The sequence below is a fragment of the Gobio gobio genome, assembly GCF_949357685.1.
Source record: "Gobio gobio genome assembly, chromosome: 23".
Lineage (NCBI taxonomy): Eukaryota > Metazoa > Chordata > Actinopteri > Cypriniformes > Gobionidae > Gobio > Gobio gobio.
Window position 1 is genome coordinate 17,656,421 of NC_137119.1, and position 19,930 is coordinate 17,676,350.

Consider the following 19,930-nt stretch of genomic DNA (forward strand, 5'->3'; position numbering starts at 1 on the left):
TTATATCTTATATATATACACTCACCTAAAGGATTATTAGGAACACCATACTAATACTGTGTTTGACCCCCTTTCGCCTTCAGAACTGCCTTAATTCTACGTGGCATTGATTCAACAAGGTGCTGAAAGCATTCTTTAGAAATGTTGGCCCATATTGATAGGATAGCATCTTGCAGTTGATGGAGATTTGTGGGATGCACATCCAGGGCACGAAGCTCCCGTTCCACCACATCCCAAAGATGCTCTATTGGGTTGAGATCTGGTGACTGTGGGGGCCATTTTAGTACAGTGAACTCATTGTCATGTTCAAGAAACCAATTTGAAATGATTCGAGCTTTGTGACATAGTGCATTATCCTGCTTGAAGTAGCCTTTAGAGGATGGGTACATGGTGGTCACAAAGGGATGGACATGGTCAGAAACAATTCTCAGGTAGGCCGTGGCATTTAAACAATGCCAAATTGGCACTAAGGGGCCTAAAGTGTGCCAAGAAAACATCCCCCACAGAACATCTTCAACAGAAAAATCCTCAACAGAAATCGAGACTCATCAGACCAGGCAACATTTTTCCAGTCTTCAACTGTCCAATTTTGGTGAGCTCGTGCAAATTGTAGCCTCTTTTTCCTATTTGTAGTGGAGATGAGTGGTATCCGGTGGGGTCTTCTGCTGTTGTAGCCCATCCGCCTCAAGGTTGTGCGTGTTGTGGCTTCACAAATGCTTTGCTGCATACCTCGGTTGTAACGAGTGGTTATTTCAGTCAAAGTTGCTCTTCTATCAGTTTGAATCAGTTGGCCCATTCTCCTCTGACCTCTAGCATCAACAAGGCATTTTCGCCTGCAGGACTGCCACATACTGGATGTTTTTGCCTTTTCACACCATTCCTTGTAAACCCTAGAAATGGTTGTGCGTGAAAATCCCAGTAACTGAGCAGATTGTGAAATACTCAGACCGGCCCGCCTGGCACCAACAACCATGCCACGCTCAAAATTGCTTAAATCACCTTTCTTTCCCAATATGACATTCAGTTTGAAGGCACATGGATGGAGACGGCTGGGGTTCCCCTGCTGCTGAGAAAGGACCCCACCCACCCCGGTGGTAGAGGCGTCCACCTCCACGACGAAGGGAAGCTCGGGATCAGGATGGACCAGGAGGGGAGCTGTCGTGAAGGTGTCCTTTAGGGTCTGGAAGGCTTGGGTGGCGGATGGGGTCCAGGACAGAGACTTGGGCTTGTTGCGGAGCAGGCTGGTGAGGGGACTGGCGATGGAGCTGTAGTTTTGTATGAAGCGTCGACAGAAATTAGCGAAACCCAGGAAGCGTTGTAGTTCCTTCACGGAGGTGGGAGTTGGCCAAGACCGGATGGCTTCCACCTTCCTCTCATCCATCCGGATGCCACTGTGATCTATGTTGTACCCGAGGAACTGCACAGTGGGCTGGTGGAATGAGCACTTCTCGGCCTTGAGGTAGAGCTGGTAGTTCCTCAGGCGTTGTAGGACCTCCGCAACGTGACGGCGATGGTCGGCCATGCTCCGGGAGTAGATCAAGATGTCATCTATATATACCAGCACGAACCTGTGGAGACACTCCCGGAGCACCTCGTGGATGAAGTCCTGGAATGCGGAGGGGGCGTTGGCGAGTCCATAGGGCATCACTAAGTACTCATAGTGACCAGTGGGCATGACAAAGGCGGTCTTCCACTCGTCCCCCTCACGTATCCGCATGAGGTTGTAAGCGCTGCGGAGGTCCAACTTCGTGAACACAGTGGCACCACGGAGATGTTCCAGGGCAGCTGGGACGAGAGGAAGGGGGTAACGTAACTTGATGGTGATGTTATTTAGTGACCGGTAGTCGATACAAGGCCGCAAGCCTCCATCCTTCTTTGCCACGAAGAAGAAGCTCGAAGCAGCAGGGGAGGTAGATGGACGGATGTAGCCTTGCTCCAGCGCCTCCTTGATGTACTCCTCCATGGCCTTCTCCTCCGGGAGAGAGAGGGGATAGATTTTCCCCCTGGGCACTGGTTCACCTGGCAGCAGATCGATGGCGCAGTCCCATGGCCGATGGGGAAGCAGCTTGGAGGCCCGTTGGGGACAGAAGACGTCTCTGAAGGGGGCGTAACAGGAGGGGACATCCACCAATCGTCTCTCTACCGGACTCTCGATGGACGTGGCACTGACGGGGTTGTGCTGCTCTAACCACGGGCGCCCTAGGATGATGTCAGCGGTGGATTCCTCCAGAACCAGCAGGTGTAGTCGCTCCATGTGGAGGATTCCGACTTGCACTCCGATGGGGCCCCCGGAGCGACTAACCTGCCTCCGACTGAGTGGTCTGCCCGTTACTGACTGGACCTGGTAGATCGTCGGAGTTGCAGGCGTGCGGAGCTTGAGCTGAGGGAGATCTAGGGAATTTGGAGGCCAAGTCAACACCTCAAACTCGTTGTTGTGCTCCTCAAACCATTCCTGAACCATTTTTGCTTTGTGGCAGGGCGCATTATCCTGCTGAAAGAGGCCACAGCCACCAGGGAATACCGTTTCCATGAAAGGGTGTACATGGTCTGCAACAATGCTTAGGTAGGTGTTACGTGTCAAAGTAACTTCCACATGGATGGCAGGACCCAAGGTTTACCAGCAGAACATTGCCCAAAACATTACACTGCCTTCGTCAGCTTGCCTTCTTCCAATAGTGCATCCTGGTCCCCAGGTAAGCGACACTTACGCACCCGGCCATCCATGTAATGTCAAAGAAATCGTGATTCATCAGTCCAGGCCACCTTCTTCCATTGATCTGTGGTCCAGTTCTGATGCTCACGTTGGCGCTTTCGGCGGTGGACAGGGGTCAGCATGGGCACCCTGACCAGTGTTGCCAACTCTTGCGAGACAAATAAGCAATCGTAGCTTCAAAAACAAGCCCAAACAAAGCCCAATATTATTATTTATTATCATCAATATTATTTATCATCAATAATTTTTTATCAATAAATGAGCCTGCAACTGTAATAAAGGGCAAACAATATCCTCCAATCAGCTGTGAATAGAATAGGTTTGGAGATGGAAAAAAAGAGAAAAAGTGATGTGAAGGCATAGTCGGAGTTAGTGCACACATATTAGGAGCAGGGAGTAGTGAACACACAAACCGTGAAAAAGACAAGCCCTACATCTCAATGTGCATACTATCTGCCCTAAATAGTATTGACAATTACTAATGTCACATACTATTTAGGATGGATAGTATGCACATTGGGACGCAGGCAAGCACTAAGGGAGCGCTGCAATATAGCCACATATTTATAATAAAATAAATTGGAACCATACCTACTGTTATTATTAGTATACTTGTTTTTTTTATTATAGCCTGTAATAATAAATACATTATAAAAATATTTTTTAAATTAAATTAGGTGCCTCTCCTCCCTGTTTCCTCTCTATCTCTGTACATCTCTGTTGGTGGCATTGTTAGTGAAAATGTATACGTCTATTTACGTCTACTAACTATCATTTCGTGCATTTATAACGTCACATGCCTGCACGTTGAACGCAATTTTTCTTCAATTAGGGGAGGAAGGAGGCGGTATGTATGAGGACGAATTACTACAGCACTTGTATCATTGCACTGATTGGCTATTATCTGTGAGAAGACAGTGTCAGTCAATGTATTGGACAAAACAGCGACTATAAATGTAAAGAAACGAAGCTGCTTGTCATATTTTCCTAACAAGCAACCAGACTTTTTAAAATAAGCCCAAAAAACCGCAACCCGCGATGCATGATTTTTTAACGCGACTTGCCAAAAAAAGAAGCCCAAAGTCGCGTGTTATACACGGACTTGGCAACTATGACCCTGACTGGTCTGCGGCTATGCAGCCCCATACACAGCAAACTGCAGTACCAAAACCACAGTAGCTCGTCTGTTTGATCAGACCACACAGGCCAGCCTTCGCTCTCCACATCCATCAATGAGCCTTGGCCGCCCATGACCCTGTCGCCGGTTCACCACTGTTCCTTCCTTGGACCACTTTTGATAGATACTGACCACTGCAGACCGGGAACACCCCACAAGAGCTACAGTTTTGGAGATGCTCTGACCCAGTCATCTAGCTATTACAATTTGACCCTTTTCAAACTCCCTCAAATCCTTACGCTTGGCCATTTTTCCTGCTTCTATCACAAAAACTTTGAGGACTTGCTGCCTAATATATCTCACCCACTATGCCGTGATGAAGAGATAATCAGTGTTATCACTTCACCTGTCATAATGTTATGCCTGATCGGTGTATATACTTTATACTATATGTTTTTTGATAATTTTTTTTAATGACCTTGGTATCATGCAAGCTCGCAAATTCTTTCTCTCGCTCTATCTTGATCAGAGTCTTCTTTAGTTTCCTGCTTTTTTCTCCTCCATGTCTTTTGTGGTGTTTTTTTTTGTTCAGAATCATCTCTTTCCATTTTCTGTCTGTCTGTCTGTCTGTCTGTCTAGCAATGCATGCTTTCTCCCCAGCAGTGAATAGCGACCTTGGCAGCTGAAAAGAATTTTCTCTTATCTGCATTTCATTTGAATCCAAGAAGTACAAAGCTAAAACTGATTCACCCTCATATCTCATGAATATCTCTTGTAGCAGACACATTCTATGGACTTTGTTTCTGAACTATAGGAAGATGAAAGAGGTCATATCCTGAGAAATCAAGTTTTCCTCAATGTTTTAAAAACTTAAATTTGATGTACGATGTTATGGAAACATTCTGGACTCACATTAAAGATGGATGACCCATATCTAGTCAGAATATCGTAACGTCTTGATTGTGGAATTTTTTACAAAAGCACCATATGAACCACAGGGCAACATTGTAAAACATTTAGAGTAAAAACCGCATAGCAACACAACACTCAACCTCTACTATTGGTTAATCATGCTGCGGTATAGTACTGTCCATCAGTGGATGTGAAAAAATCATGTACTGTATGTAAAATATGTATATAAAACATACTCCTACTTAATTATGATAAATTATATTAATAAGTGTTATGTGTAAAATGGTCATTGTGAAGTGTTTCTGTCTGTTCATTGTTTTTTGTTTGTGTAAATTTGCAAATGTTTTTCAGGCATGGGCTGCACACCATGATCCTGGTCCCTTTGAAGACTCCAGGAGTGAAGAAGATTAGGCCGCTTACCGTTTTCGGACAGGACGGTGAGTTCTGAGTAACACAATCTGCAGTGTCACATGAAGCTTATCAGATCTTCAACTCAGGTTCTCTCTTTTGACAGTCTTTTTTCATCTCTGTGCATTAAAGCCACTCTCTCACTATTGCTACAACATTTTCTGTTTGATTCTCTCTGTTCTTCCACATCTGGGTTTCCACCATATCTTTTTAGTATATTTGATGAGACAGATTAAAGAGGGCTTCCTTGCTTTTACTATACAGTGAAATATTGTTTATCTCTATAGATGCGATCCATGGTGGCCATTTTGAGATCCACTTTGACAGTGTGAGGGTTCCTGCTTCCAACATTCTTCTTGGTGAGATTCAGTCATCTGTGTGTTTGCCTGTGCACGTACGCACATACTCTATGTGTGTGTGAGTAGTGCTTGGCGGTATACCGGTTCATACCGAATACCGGTATTTATTTTTGTTATGCTATGAATTTTGATGATACAACAATACCGTTATGTGTCGTTTAACCAACGTTCGGAACGCGGTGTTACTGTTACTGTTTGAGAGCGGTTCCATTTCACTGTTGCACTGTAGTGAGAGCACAGCTGAGATCACATCACAGCCTATGGTAAGTCCGAAATCACCCCCTAAAGCCTCATTCACTATGCCCTACGTTATCCACTTATATTGTTCACTTGAAAGAGTGAATGAAAACGAGTGAGTGAATTCGGACAGCCGTTGTGTGTACATCGGCTGTACACTCGTTATTGTGGTGCAGTGTGGGATTGAATGAGTGCACTCAATAACGTCCACTATGGTTTCGGATACCACTACAAATGGCTGTCCCCCCAAATAATGCCCTATTTGAGATTATAGAAAGTGATTTTGGATTCAGCCGTTGATTACAGCAGAGAATTCAAACTACACGCGGCACGGGAGAGAGAGCGGTTTCTGCTCGGAGCGCAGTGATGAGATTAACAACGTTCACCACATGGATCATATAGCACATATATAAACCGGAGCGTTTTTTAGGGACCTATTTCATATACTCTAGTGCTCTAAACATGAACCAGCGGCGTGCAAAGGACACTGAACTTTACGTCTGATCACGACCGCGATGACATGATGGGTTATTCTGCTACACAGAAGACGATGTAAGTTAATAAATAGACTGACAATCCAAAGAAGAATGGGCAAAAAAGTAACTGCTTTATTCTGTTAAACTGACGTGTGTCGTTTGTTTAGAGACTGTAGTGCTCTTAAATGTACTGAAAATATCCTTAGACCGTTTAAATGTTCTTCCGCGTTTCTCCCTCGTTTTGGCCATTTGTTGTTATATAGGGTTAGATTTTTAAAATGCTTAAGGTGCCCTCAACTCTGTTTTTTCTCTGTGGTCATATTTTAATATTCATGTGTCTGTAATGAGCGTGTTGCAGGTCTGTGTTTTATTGGTTGTTGTCTCCCCACAGCATCATTTTGTGGGGCTTTGCAAACCTGTATTAATTCTAGTGTGGAATTGTTTTCTACAATATTCACTCATCATGACAGTAAAATAGGGCATTCTAGTCAATCTACTGCAGTATTTCCTCTCTCAATTAGTAGAAAATGTGGTAAACACCCGGTCATGCATAGGGGAAAATAATACCGTCATATACAGCGAAACCGATATAATTTAGAAAAATACTGTGATATAAATTTTTGGTCTTACCGCCCAGCACTGTGTGAGTATGTTTGTGTACTCTTCTTGCAGATTAATGAGCCTACAAAAACTTCAATAACTTCAGCGCCCTGGGCACTTACTCACAGGGATGAAATCAGCTTCTTTTTTTGGGGGGGAATACTAGGAATTAATGTATTAAACCATAATAGATATTGATTAAAACTCTTAAAGGAAGTACTTCCCCTTTGTGGGTATTCACTGTTTGGTTCAACTTATTTTTTATACCTAAGGCTGGTTATAAAATGATTTGCCATGCACAGATTTATGCTTGTTATATACTATTTGTGCAGCAGTCTGATTACTGTCTGGTTGCCATTTGATTTATTAATTCATTAATTAGATGAATTGTTTGCTCTTGGATTGGTTGTTTGTAGGTGAAGGGCGGGGCTTTGAGATCGCTCAGGGACGGCTGGGGCCAGGTAGACTTCATCACTGCATGAGAGCCGTGGGGCTGGCAGAGTGGGCACTGGAGTTGCTATGCCAACGTGCAGCTCATAGACAAGCCTTTGGAAAGAGACTGTACCAACATGTACGTATGTGATTGACATAAAGAAATTGTTGTTGTGCTTCGTTATGTGTGCTACATTGGATATGTTGGAGGTAGATTAGACTCTTTGATGCACAACCTAACATTATCATTAGAAAAAAAGAAAAAAAAATTAAGTGAGGCAAATAAAAAGAGACCCCAGAATTATAATTAAAGAAGATTTGGGGTCAGACCATCCTTGTGAAAAAGAAATGTATTGAATGTGCACTTGTAATGATCATAATGATCATACTTCAGATCATGAAAGGCTTCATCGTTACAAATGTGTAATTACAGTTATTAAAATACATGAATAGAAATTAAATTAAAAGTATATTTTAGTTTACAATAAATGCTTGTCAGTACATTATGTAATACACATTAACCATATCATCTTTGTCCTGTGCCGGCCACCATGTGGTTCAAAAGGGAGGGGTGAGTGGTGGGCAGTTCAGTCACAACCTCACCACTAGATGCCGCTAAAATGTACACAGTGTACCTTTAAATTCAGCTAATTGCACATAAAATACATTTTAACTATAATAAAATTTTTGTTGTATAATTTAAATGCAGCTAAGTATCCAAAAACATAAAGTTCTCAATTAGGTATTTTTTGAAGTGTATTATGTTTTTAATATGCACACTTTATAAAAGTATGCTAAAGTGTACTTCTTTTTCACATTGGTATCCTGAGGTTGTATTGTAGAGGAAGCCATTTGTCTGTCAGGATTGTCTAATAGACCATGGAATGGATGAGGCTTCTGTTTAAATATTATTGTGCATAGAGTCTTATACCTCAATAATGCAAGATGCTTGCCAGAGGAATCTTTTGGAATCTGCTCTGATTGACCGCTGGCTGGCCTTACCTTATAGCAAACTGCTCATTACTGACACCCAGTGGATGAGATTTTTATTGCTGCTGATGGATTTGTAATTCATGCATCAATCCTGTTGTTTAGTTTAGTGTGTTACTGTTCAGGTGTAATAATGGGGTTTGTTTCTGGCTCTAGGAGGTGGTAGCTCATTGGATAGCTGAGTGTCGAATCGCCATTGCGCAGACACGTCTGTTAACATTACATGCTGCTCACACACTGGACACACAGGGCAACAAGGCAGCAAGGAAACAGGTAAAGTTTATTGTTATAATTTTGTCATTATCATTATTTTTTTTCTCTAATTTGATCTGACATTCTTTGAATTGCAATTGAAATAATTACTTATAACTTGTCACATTAAAGTCTGTCTCACTCCTGTCTGTCTGTCTCTCACGCTGTTAAAGATCTCAGTCACTCCCACCTAACACATGAACTGACACTCCAATAGATGATGGGAGATGTGCAGAAATCAACTCTGACAGAGTGACCTTTCATAACATCACACACACACACAGACACTCCCGCAGTTTATCTCAGAACTCATCCCCTGTCACAACGTGTCAACAGATGTATCTGTGGGAGTGATGTGTTCGCATGGGATGTGTCCAACTCCAGAGAGCAGTAGAGCCTGAGCAGAGCGTGATAATAACTGGGTTCATAAAGTCAGAAAACCTGTGAATATCATTAACATTTAATAATGGGATTTTTGGGCCTAACTGTTAGAAATGGCTAACAGTTGACATTATACAATGTCAAAAACAATAATTTGTAAAGACTCCATGAAATCAAAGTTGTGTGGCTTTTAGTACATGTATATTAACTTTGAGGTCATCTATAAAGTACCTGTCAAAAGTTTGGAAACATTACAATTTTGTATGTTTTTGAAAGATGTATCTTATACTTACCAAGGCAGCCTTTATTTAATAAAAAAAAACTGAAATATTGTGAAATATTACAATTAAAAATAGTTTTCTATTTTAATACAATTAAAATTTTAATTTATTTGTGATGAAATAACTGAATTGTCAGCATCATTCCTCCAGTCTTCAGTGTCACATGATCCTTCTGAAATCGTTCTAATGTAGTTTTGCTGCTTAACAAACATTTATTATTATTATTGTTATCAATATTACAAGTTTTTACTTAACATTTTTGAAACAATAATACTATTTAAACTTTTTAAGATAAAAAAAAGAGAAATATTAATACTTTTATTCATCAAGGATGCATTAAATTGATCAAAAGTGACAGTGAAGACAATTATAATGTTACAAACTATTTCTGTTTAATTAATGTAATAAATACATTTAATAAATGCTGTTCATTTAACTTTTTATTCATCAAAGCATCCTGAAAAAAGTATCACAATTTCCACAAAAATTTAAGCAGCACATCTGTTTTCAACATTGATAATAATAATAAGAAATATTACCTGAGCACCAAATCAACATATTACTTCTGATTTCTGTGAGTGAAGACTGGAGTAATGATTCTAAAAATTAAACTTTGCCATCACAGGAATAAATTACATTTTAAGATATACAGTGGGGAGAACCAGTATTTGATACACTGCCGATTTTGCAGGTTTGCCCACTTACAAAGCATATAGAAGTCTGTAATTTTTTATCATAGGTACTCTTCAACTGTGAGTAACGGAATCTAAAACAAAAATCCAGAAAATCACATTGTATGATTTTTAAGTAATTAATTAGCATTTTATTGCATGACATAAGTATTTGATACATCAGAAAAGCAGAACTTAATATTTGGTACAGAAACCTTTGTTTGCAAATACAGAGATCATACGTTTCCCGTTAGTTCTTGACCAGATTTGCAAACACTGCAGCAGGGATTTTGGAGATCTTGCATGGTGCCCCAGACCGAGGGAGATTGACGGTCATCTTGAACTTCCCAGCCTTGTGCAGGTCTACAATTTTATCCCTTTCACAGCTCTCTGGTCTTGGCCATTGTGGAGAGGTTGGAGTCTGTTTGATTGAGAGTGTGGACCAGTGTCTTTTATACAGGTAATGAGTTCAAACAGGTGCAGTTAATACAGGTTATGAGTGGAGAACAGGAGGGCTTCTTAAAGAAAAACTAACAGGTCTGTGAAAGCCGGAATTCTTACTGGTGGTAGGTGATCAAATACTTATGTCATACAATAAAATGCTAATTATATGTGATTACAATGTTATTTTCTGGATTTTTGTTTTAGATTCCGTCTCTCACAGTTGAAGTGTACCTCTGATAAAAATTACAGACAAACCTGCAAAATCGGTAGTATATCAAATCTCCCCACTGTATTCAAATATAAAACAGTTATTTGAATAATAGTTCGCAATATTACTGTTTTACTGTATTTTTGATTTAAAAAATCCTTCCTTGGTGATCATAAAAGATTTATTTCAAAAACATTAAAAAAAATTATTGTTTAAAACTTTTGACAGGTACTGTATGTTAGTGCAGGTGCTTTACATGGTTACATGGTGATGAAAAAAAAAAATTCAAAGCTTTCGCGTTCGCTCACAAAACTATTCTCTCGCAAAAGTTTTGCAATAAATACATTTTGTGTTGTGCCCCAACAGTATTGCGTTCCCCAGAGAAACTTTGCAAAAGCATTGAAATATAACGAACGTTCCCTTGCATAAAATTCAAAAGCCATGAAATGTAATTTTTCCTCCTATTTCATTTTCCCCCTCATTACCATGTCCCTTTAGGTGCTCCATACTTTGACATTAAAACATTTGAAAATGCTTATGTTAATGCCCCTCTAAAAAGTTGACAAAATTAATTAACTATTGATTAACAATTGGCCAGGGTCAGAAATTTACATGTTTATTCATATATAGTGCTTAATGCTGCTAGATGGTGGTATCCATGTATTACAAAAAATATCCTTATCCACTGTAACGTCTGCCATGTGTTCCATTGCAGCTGTGGCAGGGGCCATTTGCACACATTGCAGTTCCCTAGAGTCAGCCAGAATAGTTGTGCTCCGTATCCCGCTGGCCGTAGTCAGGGTAACATAGCGTTCATGCTTCAGCTAAAAAGTGATGAAGGATATTTTTGCAACGATTCTGTTAATGTTAGCCTACCTGCTGTTTCCTCCTTGCTGAGTCAGCACCTTGTGTTGGATTCATTTTGTGGGTACGGAGAAAAGCCAAACAGCTTAAGCACGTCTCTTGCTGGGGGTTTTAAAAGTAGATACATGCATGACCATCACTGTATACAGCCTGTTTTTGAATCATACACACTTGCACATTGGTTTATAATGAGTCCTGGTCCTCCAGCAGATGGGCAAACATGATTGCAGATCTCATATTTATCTTCTCATGTCTGTGTATTCAAAATGTAAAAAAAAAAAATTGTCTTGTTGGATGCACACAAATCTATAATTGTACGAAACATCCGAGGATTACGTTAGTGAGATCTTGTTAGCTTTTACTGCATATTCCTGTGGAGATGTTGGGGCCTGTAAGGTCCCAGTGTGGTGCTTTTTAATTAGACCTCTCTCAAATGAAGGACATAACAAAAACAAACTCACGCAAACACACAGACCTGTTTGCCACCCACGTTTAAGATTTTGACCTTGTCAGAATATTTTGTTTCTTCATTAGATTGCTATGATAAAGGTGGCAGCAGGGAGGATGGCGAGTAAGGTGGTGGACTGTGCCATTCAGGTTTACGGGGGTGCAGGAGTGTCCGATGACTTCCCACTTGCAGAAATGTGAGTAAATTATTGTTTCCGAAAACATGTGCACATCTTATATTATTTGCTGAATTTTTGTAGGTTCTTAATTGTGAAAAGTATTCACTTATCATAGTATTTCCATTAAATTAGTATCAAAAGACATTGCATTTCTCCTTAAGAAAATACCAAGGTACATATATATATATTGTGACAAGTCTCCCGAGCTCTCGTGCGTCGCCCTGGCAAGCGTCGCCCTGGCAAGCGTCGCCCTGGCAACAAACAACGATCACCTGCCAGCACTCAGCACGGGCCGGATTGGCACAGCTGCAGGCGATCACCACACCACATAAAACACCGCACATGGGAACACCAGGCGGAGCACGAACACTCCATGAAGCAGCGCACTAACCTTTCTCTCTCTCTCAGACAGCAGCCTGTGACACTCCGGCCACCCAGACCCTCTGACGTCACCGCGAGTCACCACTGCACCACCGGGAAGAAGGAAGCACCGCGCACCAAAGACTTCACCTCACTGTTTGTTCACCTGCTCACAATAAACCCACCCTCCGGGGGCTTTTCACCTAGCACTGTGTTGCATGATTCTTCACCCTGCCACAGTGGTGGAGAATGCGGGCAAGAGCGTGAAGAATCACCAACCATCCTCGGACTTTTACTTTGTTTTTTTTTTCCTGTTTCCCCAGTCACTCACGAAAACCCGGAAGTAGGGCGGCGTTCCTCCCCATCATGGAAGACCTGCTCAAATGCTTAACGGAAGTGAGTGCACGTCAGCAACAGATCGCTGAACACCTGGCAGCCCGTCAAGCATCGATAGAAGAAGAGTTCGCCGCCCTCCGCCTCTCCGCTGCCCAACGCGTTCCGCTTCCTGATCCGCGAGTCCGAGCAACCCAGCTGCTACCAAAACTAACGTCTCAAGATGATGTTGAATTATATCTGCAGATGTTCGAGACCACGGCGGTTCGAGAGAGCTGGGAACGAAGCGAGTGGGCGCGGGTCCTGGGACCCCTATTGTCTGGTGAAGCTCAAAGAGCATACTTTTCTCTTCCCGCTGAGTCGGCTGATAATTATGATGAACTTAAGAAGGAAATCCTCGGACGTCTTGGGGGCCCGGCGGGCGGTGGGAATGACAAATCCGGCAACCATCGCCGAGCTCGTTGAAGCCATCGAGTTGGCGGAGGCGGCGATGCACCGTGAGCCTGGGGAGCGAGCGCCGTCCTTCCCTCGGAGGGTGGTCCAGGAGCGACGCACGCCGGAAGGTACCCCGCGACCAGTACACAGGCCAGCGGCTCCCGGCCCCGTGGACGAACCGATGCCCACGGAGGAACCGGCCCCGCCAGCACGCGCATGGTTGGCTGGTTGCAGCCTGCATCAGGACCCACCCCGCGGGGCTCCACGAGCGGAGGTAAAAGTGAATGGACGGTCGGTCCTGGCCCTCTTGGATTCCGGGAGCTCGGTCAGTCTCGTCCAAGCCACCGTCCTCCCACCGCAGAAGGCCGTCAAAGCACAGCTCCCGATTACCTGCGTTCACGGCGACACTCGTCATGTTCCGGCCCGCCGAGTGACAATATCAGCGGGCCCTGGCGCCTGGCCAGTGGAGGTTGGCGTGTTGAAAGATCTTCCGGTTCCTGTGCTTCTTGGGCGGGACTGGCCGGGGTTCGAGGAGCTTCTTCGGGCCACCACGCAGCCAGCCAGCCGGGCCGGGAGCCGCCCCCATAGTCGTCGCCGCCGGAAGAGGAGCCACAACACCGCCCTGCTGGCGACAGACAGCGGGAGAGATGGTGAGTCCCCCTCCCCGGTTACTGACGTGTTCTTTGATGTCTTCCAACAGGTCCAGGGAGGGGGCTCGTTCGCGAAGGCCCAGCTGGAAGATGACCGGCTCAAGCATTGCTGGTCGCAGGTCCGGACAGTGGATGGCCACGAGCACCAACCAGCACCCCATCCTCTCCCGCACTTCGTCGTCAGGAACGGCCTGTTGTACTGTGTCGCCCAGCGAAGGGGGGAGGTAAAAGAACTGCTCGTGGTTCCCAAACCAAATGTGGAAATGGTCATGGAGCTAGCCCATAGCCATCCGATGGCCGGCCACCTGGGAACCGCCAACACCATCCAGCGCATCCGGGACCGTTTCCACTGGCCAGGCTTGGATGGAGAAGTGAAGCGGTTCTGCCAAGCCTGTCCCACCTGCCAGAGCACCGCGCCACGAGCACCTCCCCCCAGTCCACTCATACCGCTGCCCATCATCGGGGTACCTTTCGAGCGAATTGGAATGGACCTCGAAATTCCATATTTCGGGGCCGTGGCCGTTCGGGGCCGTTGCCGAAGTCTGCCCGTGGACATGAACACATCCTGGTGATTGTCGACTACGCCACCAGGTATCCAGAGGCACTTCCCCTACGGAAAGCCACGGCCAAAAACATCGCCAAGGAACTCTTCCTCCTCTGCACCCGAGTCGGCATCCCAGCGGAGATACTGACGGACCAAGGAACTCCCTTAATGTCCCGGCTAATGGCTGACCTCTGCCGGCTGCTGAAGGTGAAGCAGATCCGGACCACAGTATACCATCCGCAGACAGACGGCTTAGTAGAGCGCTTCAATCAAACCCTCAAGCAGATGCTCCGGCGAGTGGCCGCCGAAGATAAGCGAGACTGGGACCTGATGCTTCCATACGTCCTCTTCGGAGTCCGCGAAGTTCCCCAAGCCTCCTTGGGTTTCACCCCCTTCGAACTACTCTTCGGCCGCCAGCCACGGGGGCTCCTGGATGTGGCCCGGGAAGCCTGGGAACAGCAGCAGCCGGCACCTCTCCGCTCCGCCATCGAACACGTGAGGGAAATGCGTGAGCGGATCGAGAGGGTCATGCCATTAGTCCGGGAACACCTGACGAAGGCCCAGCAGAGCCAACGGCAGCTGTACGACCGGGCGGCTCAACCCCGCGAGTTCCAGCCCGGCGACAGGGTCATGGTGTTGGTCCCCACCTCCGCCTGCAAGTTTCTGGCGACCTGGCAGGGTCCGTTCACGGTCATAGAGCGAGTGGGTCCTGTCAACTACCGGCTGCGCCAGCCAGGCCGGAGGCGTGAAGAGCAGCTATATCATATTAACCTGTTGAAGAGGTGGGTGGGGACCAGAGACCAACTCAGCGCACTGGCCTCTGTCGAGCCCCCGTTCGTGGACGTGGGAACACAGCTGTCGGCCCCCCAGAAGACGGAGCTGGATCATCTGGTCCGTCAGTTCTCTGATGTGTTCTCCACACGTCCCGGGCAGACCAAAGTCATCCAGCACGACATCCGCACACCACCTGGCGTCATTGTGCGGCAGCGGCCCTACCGGGTCCCCGAGGCTCGGAGACAGGCCATCGAGGACGAGGTCGGTGAGATGCTGAAGTCGGGGGTAATCGAGCCATCACGCAGCGCCTGGTCCAGCCCCATCGTCATGGTCCCGAAGCCGGATGGCACCCTCCGCTTCTGTAATGACTTTCGCCGGCTCAACGAGGTCTCGGAGTTCGATGGCTACCCGATGCCCCGAGTGGACGAGCTGCTGGAGCGCCTGGGGAGGGCTCGGTATATTTCGACGCTCGACCTAACGAAAGGTTACTGGCAAGTTCCCCTCACCGACTCCGCCAAGGAGAAGACGGCGTTCTCATCACCCAGTGGGCACTGGCAATACCGAGTCCTCCCCTTCGGCCTGCACGGGGCCCCCGCTACGTTCCAGAGGATGATGGACATTCTTCTACGTCCCCACCAAGCGTACGCGGCAGCATACCTCGACGACGTAGTCATCCACTCCGAGACCTGGCAGGACCACCTGGAGCGGTTGCGGAGGGTGCTCCTGGAACTCCGGCGGGCTGAGCTAACCGCCAACCCCCGGAAATGCCATCTCGCCCTCGCCGAGGCTCAGTACCTGGGTTTCCGGGTGGGTAGAGGACTGATCCAGCCCCAGCAGAAGAAGATAGACGCCATCCTGTCGACGCCCCGCCCGGAGACCAAAACCCAGGTACGAGCCTTTTTGGGGTTGGCGGGGTACTATCGCTGTTTTATCCCCGACTTCTCCACCCTAGCATCTCCCCTGACAGACCTGACCAGGAAGGGGCAGCCGGAGAAGGTGCAGTGGGACAGCAGCCTGGACAGGACCTTCCGGAGGATCAAGACCGCCCTGACTACGGAGCCGGTCTTGCGGGCGCCCGACTTCAACTGCCCCTTCCTGCTGCAGACGGATGCCTCGGACACGGGCCTGGGGGCGGTCCTTTCCCAGGTCCGCGAAGGTGAAGAGCATCCGGTCACGTACATCAGCCGTAAGCTGACCCCAGCCGGATCAGACGCTTGGCAGCACAGGGACGCTGAGGACAGCCCAGACCTCCAGTGGAGAGCGATGATGAAGGTGGTGGTGAGAGGTGACAGGATCCGACGGACAACATGAAGACCAGGGAACACAGAAGGCAGCAGGAGATGAACAGGAGATGAACAGGAGGGCAGGCGGGAACACACGGGGAGACATTCAACAACGCTCAAATGACATGGCAAACGGAGAGACAATAAATAGGGTGCGCTGATCAGTCGCAGCTGGAGTGCTGATCAACAGCCGCAGGTGATCCCAATCAGCCGCAGTGCCCAATCACTCACTCACACACACATACACACACACACACACACACACACACGTAAAGCATACGAGAGAGAGACAGTGAATTCATGAACCGTGACACTGTCAAGTCAGCAGTCTTCCCCATGATTGTGTAGCCTACAGAACTAGACTGAGAGACCATTTAAAGGCCTTTGCAGGTGTTTTGAGTTAAGGCGAGACACAGCAGGTGAAAACATAATTTTTTCATGCAGTGGTCAATTTTGAGATTTTGGCTAGTTTGCTCCCTTAACATGTAAGCGTTCATAACAAAATAAAAAAAATTCAACATTACACATTAAGGTGGTTATTTCATTATATTTTGTCAACGTGCGCCTTTAGATTTCTACCCAAATTCATCAAAAGTTATTGTAACGCGAGCTCTCGTGCCATCTCCATTCACAGAAACCTTCAGCTTGGTATCATTATAAAGTCCCACACACAGCGCTGTCTAATCCAAATATGGGCATTTCCTTTGTAGAACTAACCAACCGTGAAAGTTTGCAGCCGAAAACCACATATGATTGGTCAATCTGAATTTCTCACTACGTTATAAGAGCTGCCGCTTCCTTGTGTATTCTCCGCCTGAGAGAAAATGCAGACAACGCCGAAATCAGCTCATAAACGTTCACAGAAAAGACAAAGTAGCAAGAGGTAGTAAAAAGAAAGTAAACAACAACAGATTAGACGATGAAACCCCGTCAGAATTACATTCAAATAGTTATAGATGGACATATACAACAAACAGGGACAGTTCTTTTGCAGTTTTTGTGACTGTTATGTGTGTTTGTTAAAGGTCCCATGGCATGGCATTTTTCTATTATTTTATAATGTTTCCTGAGGTGTACTTATATTGTTAGTATGATTTTTACATCTTAAAATCATAATCATAATCATAATTTAGAAATAAAAGGCATTTTTTCTATACTGCTGTTTGCCCTGTGGCTGAAGGCCCTGTTACAAGAGGCGTGTCTGCTGTGAGACTTCAGTAAAAACGCCCACTGTTGTGATTGGCTGACATCTTTGCATTTGATATGAGCGGAGGGGGCGTGGTTTAACGAGGTCTACGAGGCACGAGCAGGCACGAGCTGCTGCCAGAGAGACGGATGGACCGGAGTTCACGTCACATCGGTTCTGTCAGTCTCAGTTCAGTGAACTGTTTTAGTTACAGCATATACTTCAGGTTATTAGTCTATTTCTAGTCGGAGGGGCTGTCACTCATGTCAGAAAGTTAGTAACTTTAGTAAATTATGTATCAGCGCTGACTGGAGACGCGAACCGTTTAGAACCAGTCCGATTTGGTGAACTGATTCGGTTCACTAAAAAGAACCGGTTCAAAAGAAAGATCGTTCGCGAACCGGACATCACTAATGTAGGGGAGAACCGGGGCAAAAGTAACACGGGACGAAAGTAACAACGCGATTTTCTCCGAGCCCTGAATACATTTGCATTTCAAGCTATGACAGCACGTTCAGCACACAACCCATGACGGATCTGCCAAATATCATGTGATTCCGCCATCGTTTCCCGCGGTTAGGTCCGAAATGCAGTTTTCAAATACGGCAAGTAAATTAATGAAGCGGTACTTTTTTTCTAATTAAAAGTTGTGTTTCTTGTTTTATGTGTCACAGTAATGATCAATCTACGGGTTATTTAGTGCTGTTACACACCCTGAAGGTTTGTCTTTTCAGAGTTTTTCAGTATAAAAGTAAATCTTGTTTAAATGTCAGGACTTCCTGTCGGGACAAAAGTAACACTTGTTACTTTTGTCCCGCTATTATATATATAATGCATATTATGCACATTTAATTTAATTTAATTTTTATATTGTTCATACTGTTGAAGAAAAAACGTATCAAATAGATTGACATTGCAAATAAAAAATATTATAAACTATTCAAGTTTGTACCGTCATATTACATTTGAAACATTTGATGAACTTTAACATATAAAATGAAAATGTAATTTAATTTTTTTTTTTGCAAAGATAAAGGACAAAATATGTTTGCAGTTACATATTAACAAGGTCATAGTAAGGTATGTATAAGAAAAACAAGAGTAGCACCAAAAAAATTTAGCTTGTATTGTTGTGTTACTTTTGACCCACCTAATGGGGTCAAAAGTAACAATGTGCAGCTTATGTTCAAAGTGAAATTATACTGTAGTCGTTCTACATTTGTACAAAATACCACCTGCTATTGATAGACCACACTTGTGAGTTATTGGCCACAGAAAAAATATATCTCGGTCTAAAACATTAGATTTTAAAATTACGATTTTCTGAAAAATGGTACTTTCGTCCCTGCTCTCCCCTACCAGAGACTGAGCTCAGCGATTGCTAACAAAGTTATTTATAGTAACTACTGAGTTATGAGAGCGCTGTCAGTCAGCGTGAGTTTATTATGTTTGTATTTGAGAGTTCTGAATAAACACGAGTCCCAGTCACGCCGAGTCCGTCTTCATCATTATTACCAACTTTGTAACACATGCAAAGTACCATTACAGCTGTCGAGATGATCGAGTTATGAGTAAGTGTTGATAATACCATTATTTTTAGATATGTTCCTATTATGTAAAGCGTCAGTGACGCGCATTGAGTACACAGCGCAAACAAAGACACAACAGCAGTAATCGAATGTAATCCAGTTTATTGTGGGAATAGCTGGCTAGCCTAGCCGGATACCCTCACGCTTACCCCCCTTCTGCTTAATTCTCGCGCCACGTTTGGTGCCTCCGCTGTGGGCCAGATGCAGTACTGGGGGTCGGGGATGTTGGAGGCCGACCAGCCAGTGCAGCCCGAGCCTCGCCGTGTGTAAGGTTTATCTCTAAAGATGTTACTCTGCTGATGTTGAGCAGAAACGACTGTATGCACATTGTAGAACAGATAGACGCGACGAGGACGTACAAAAACACTGACTCACAAGATAGAAAACACGAAAACACCGCTCTGTCGGGAGAGAGAGAAGCCGCAGCGTGTGCACGAATAATAAATAATTAGCTACACATAAGAAATCACTGATCACAGATCAGAAGGAACTGAAAAAAGACTTCTGTTTTCATTTGTACATCCAAACACTGAGAAACTGCCAGCGTTCACTCTTTCACAAGCAATGATCTCTCGAGCGCTTGCATGGGCGTGCTAGATTCTCTGGGCGGGGGAAAGGGAGTTAACCATTCCTGCTTGGACGTTAAACCAGGAGACTTCAGGATTGGCTCGTCTAGCCTGTCATTTTCTCAAAGGCAGAGAAAGACAGCCAGAACTCGGGTTTACACCGATCAACATTTCTATCCACTTGGGGACAATATTCAGGCTAGGGGAACTCATATTAATGTTGAAAAACCTCATAAAAT

General features: G+C 45.0%; 1 protein-coding gene across 3 annotated transcripts in view; it reads left to right on the plus strand.

The window, feature by feature from the left end:
- acad11 (acyl-CoA dehydrogenase family, member 11) overlaps nt 1–19,930 on the plus strand; it is a 128,261-nt gene that overhangs the window by 103,718 nt on the left and 4,613 nt on the right. For all 3 annotated transcript variants that reach the window (XM_079806171.1, XM_079806172.1, XM_079806173.1), the window contains 5 exons: nt 5,094–5,179; nt 5,438–5,509; nt 7,239–7,393; nt 8,401–8,517; nt 11,880–11,989. In XM_079806171.1, coding sequence (XP_079662297.1) covers nt 5,094–5,179; nt 5,438–5,509; nt 7,239–7,393; nt 8,401–8,517; nt 11,880–11,989 — 540 coding nt within the window. The remainder of the gene's footprint in view (nt 1–5,093; nt 5,180–5,437; nt 5,510–7,238; nt 7,394–8,400; nt 8,518–11,879; nt 11,990–19,930) is intronic.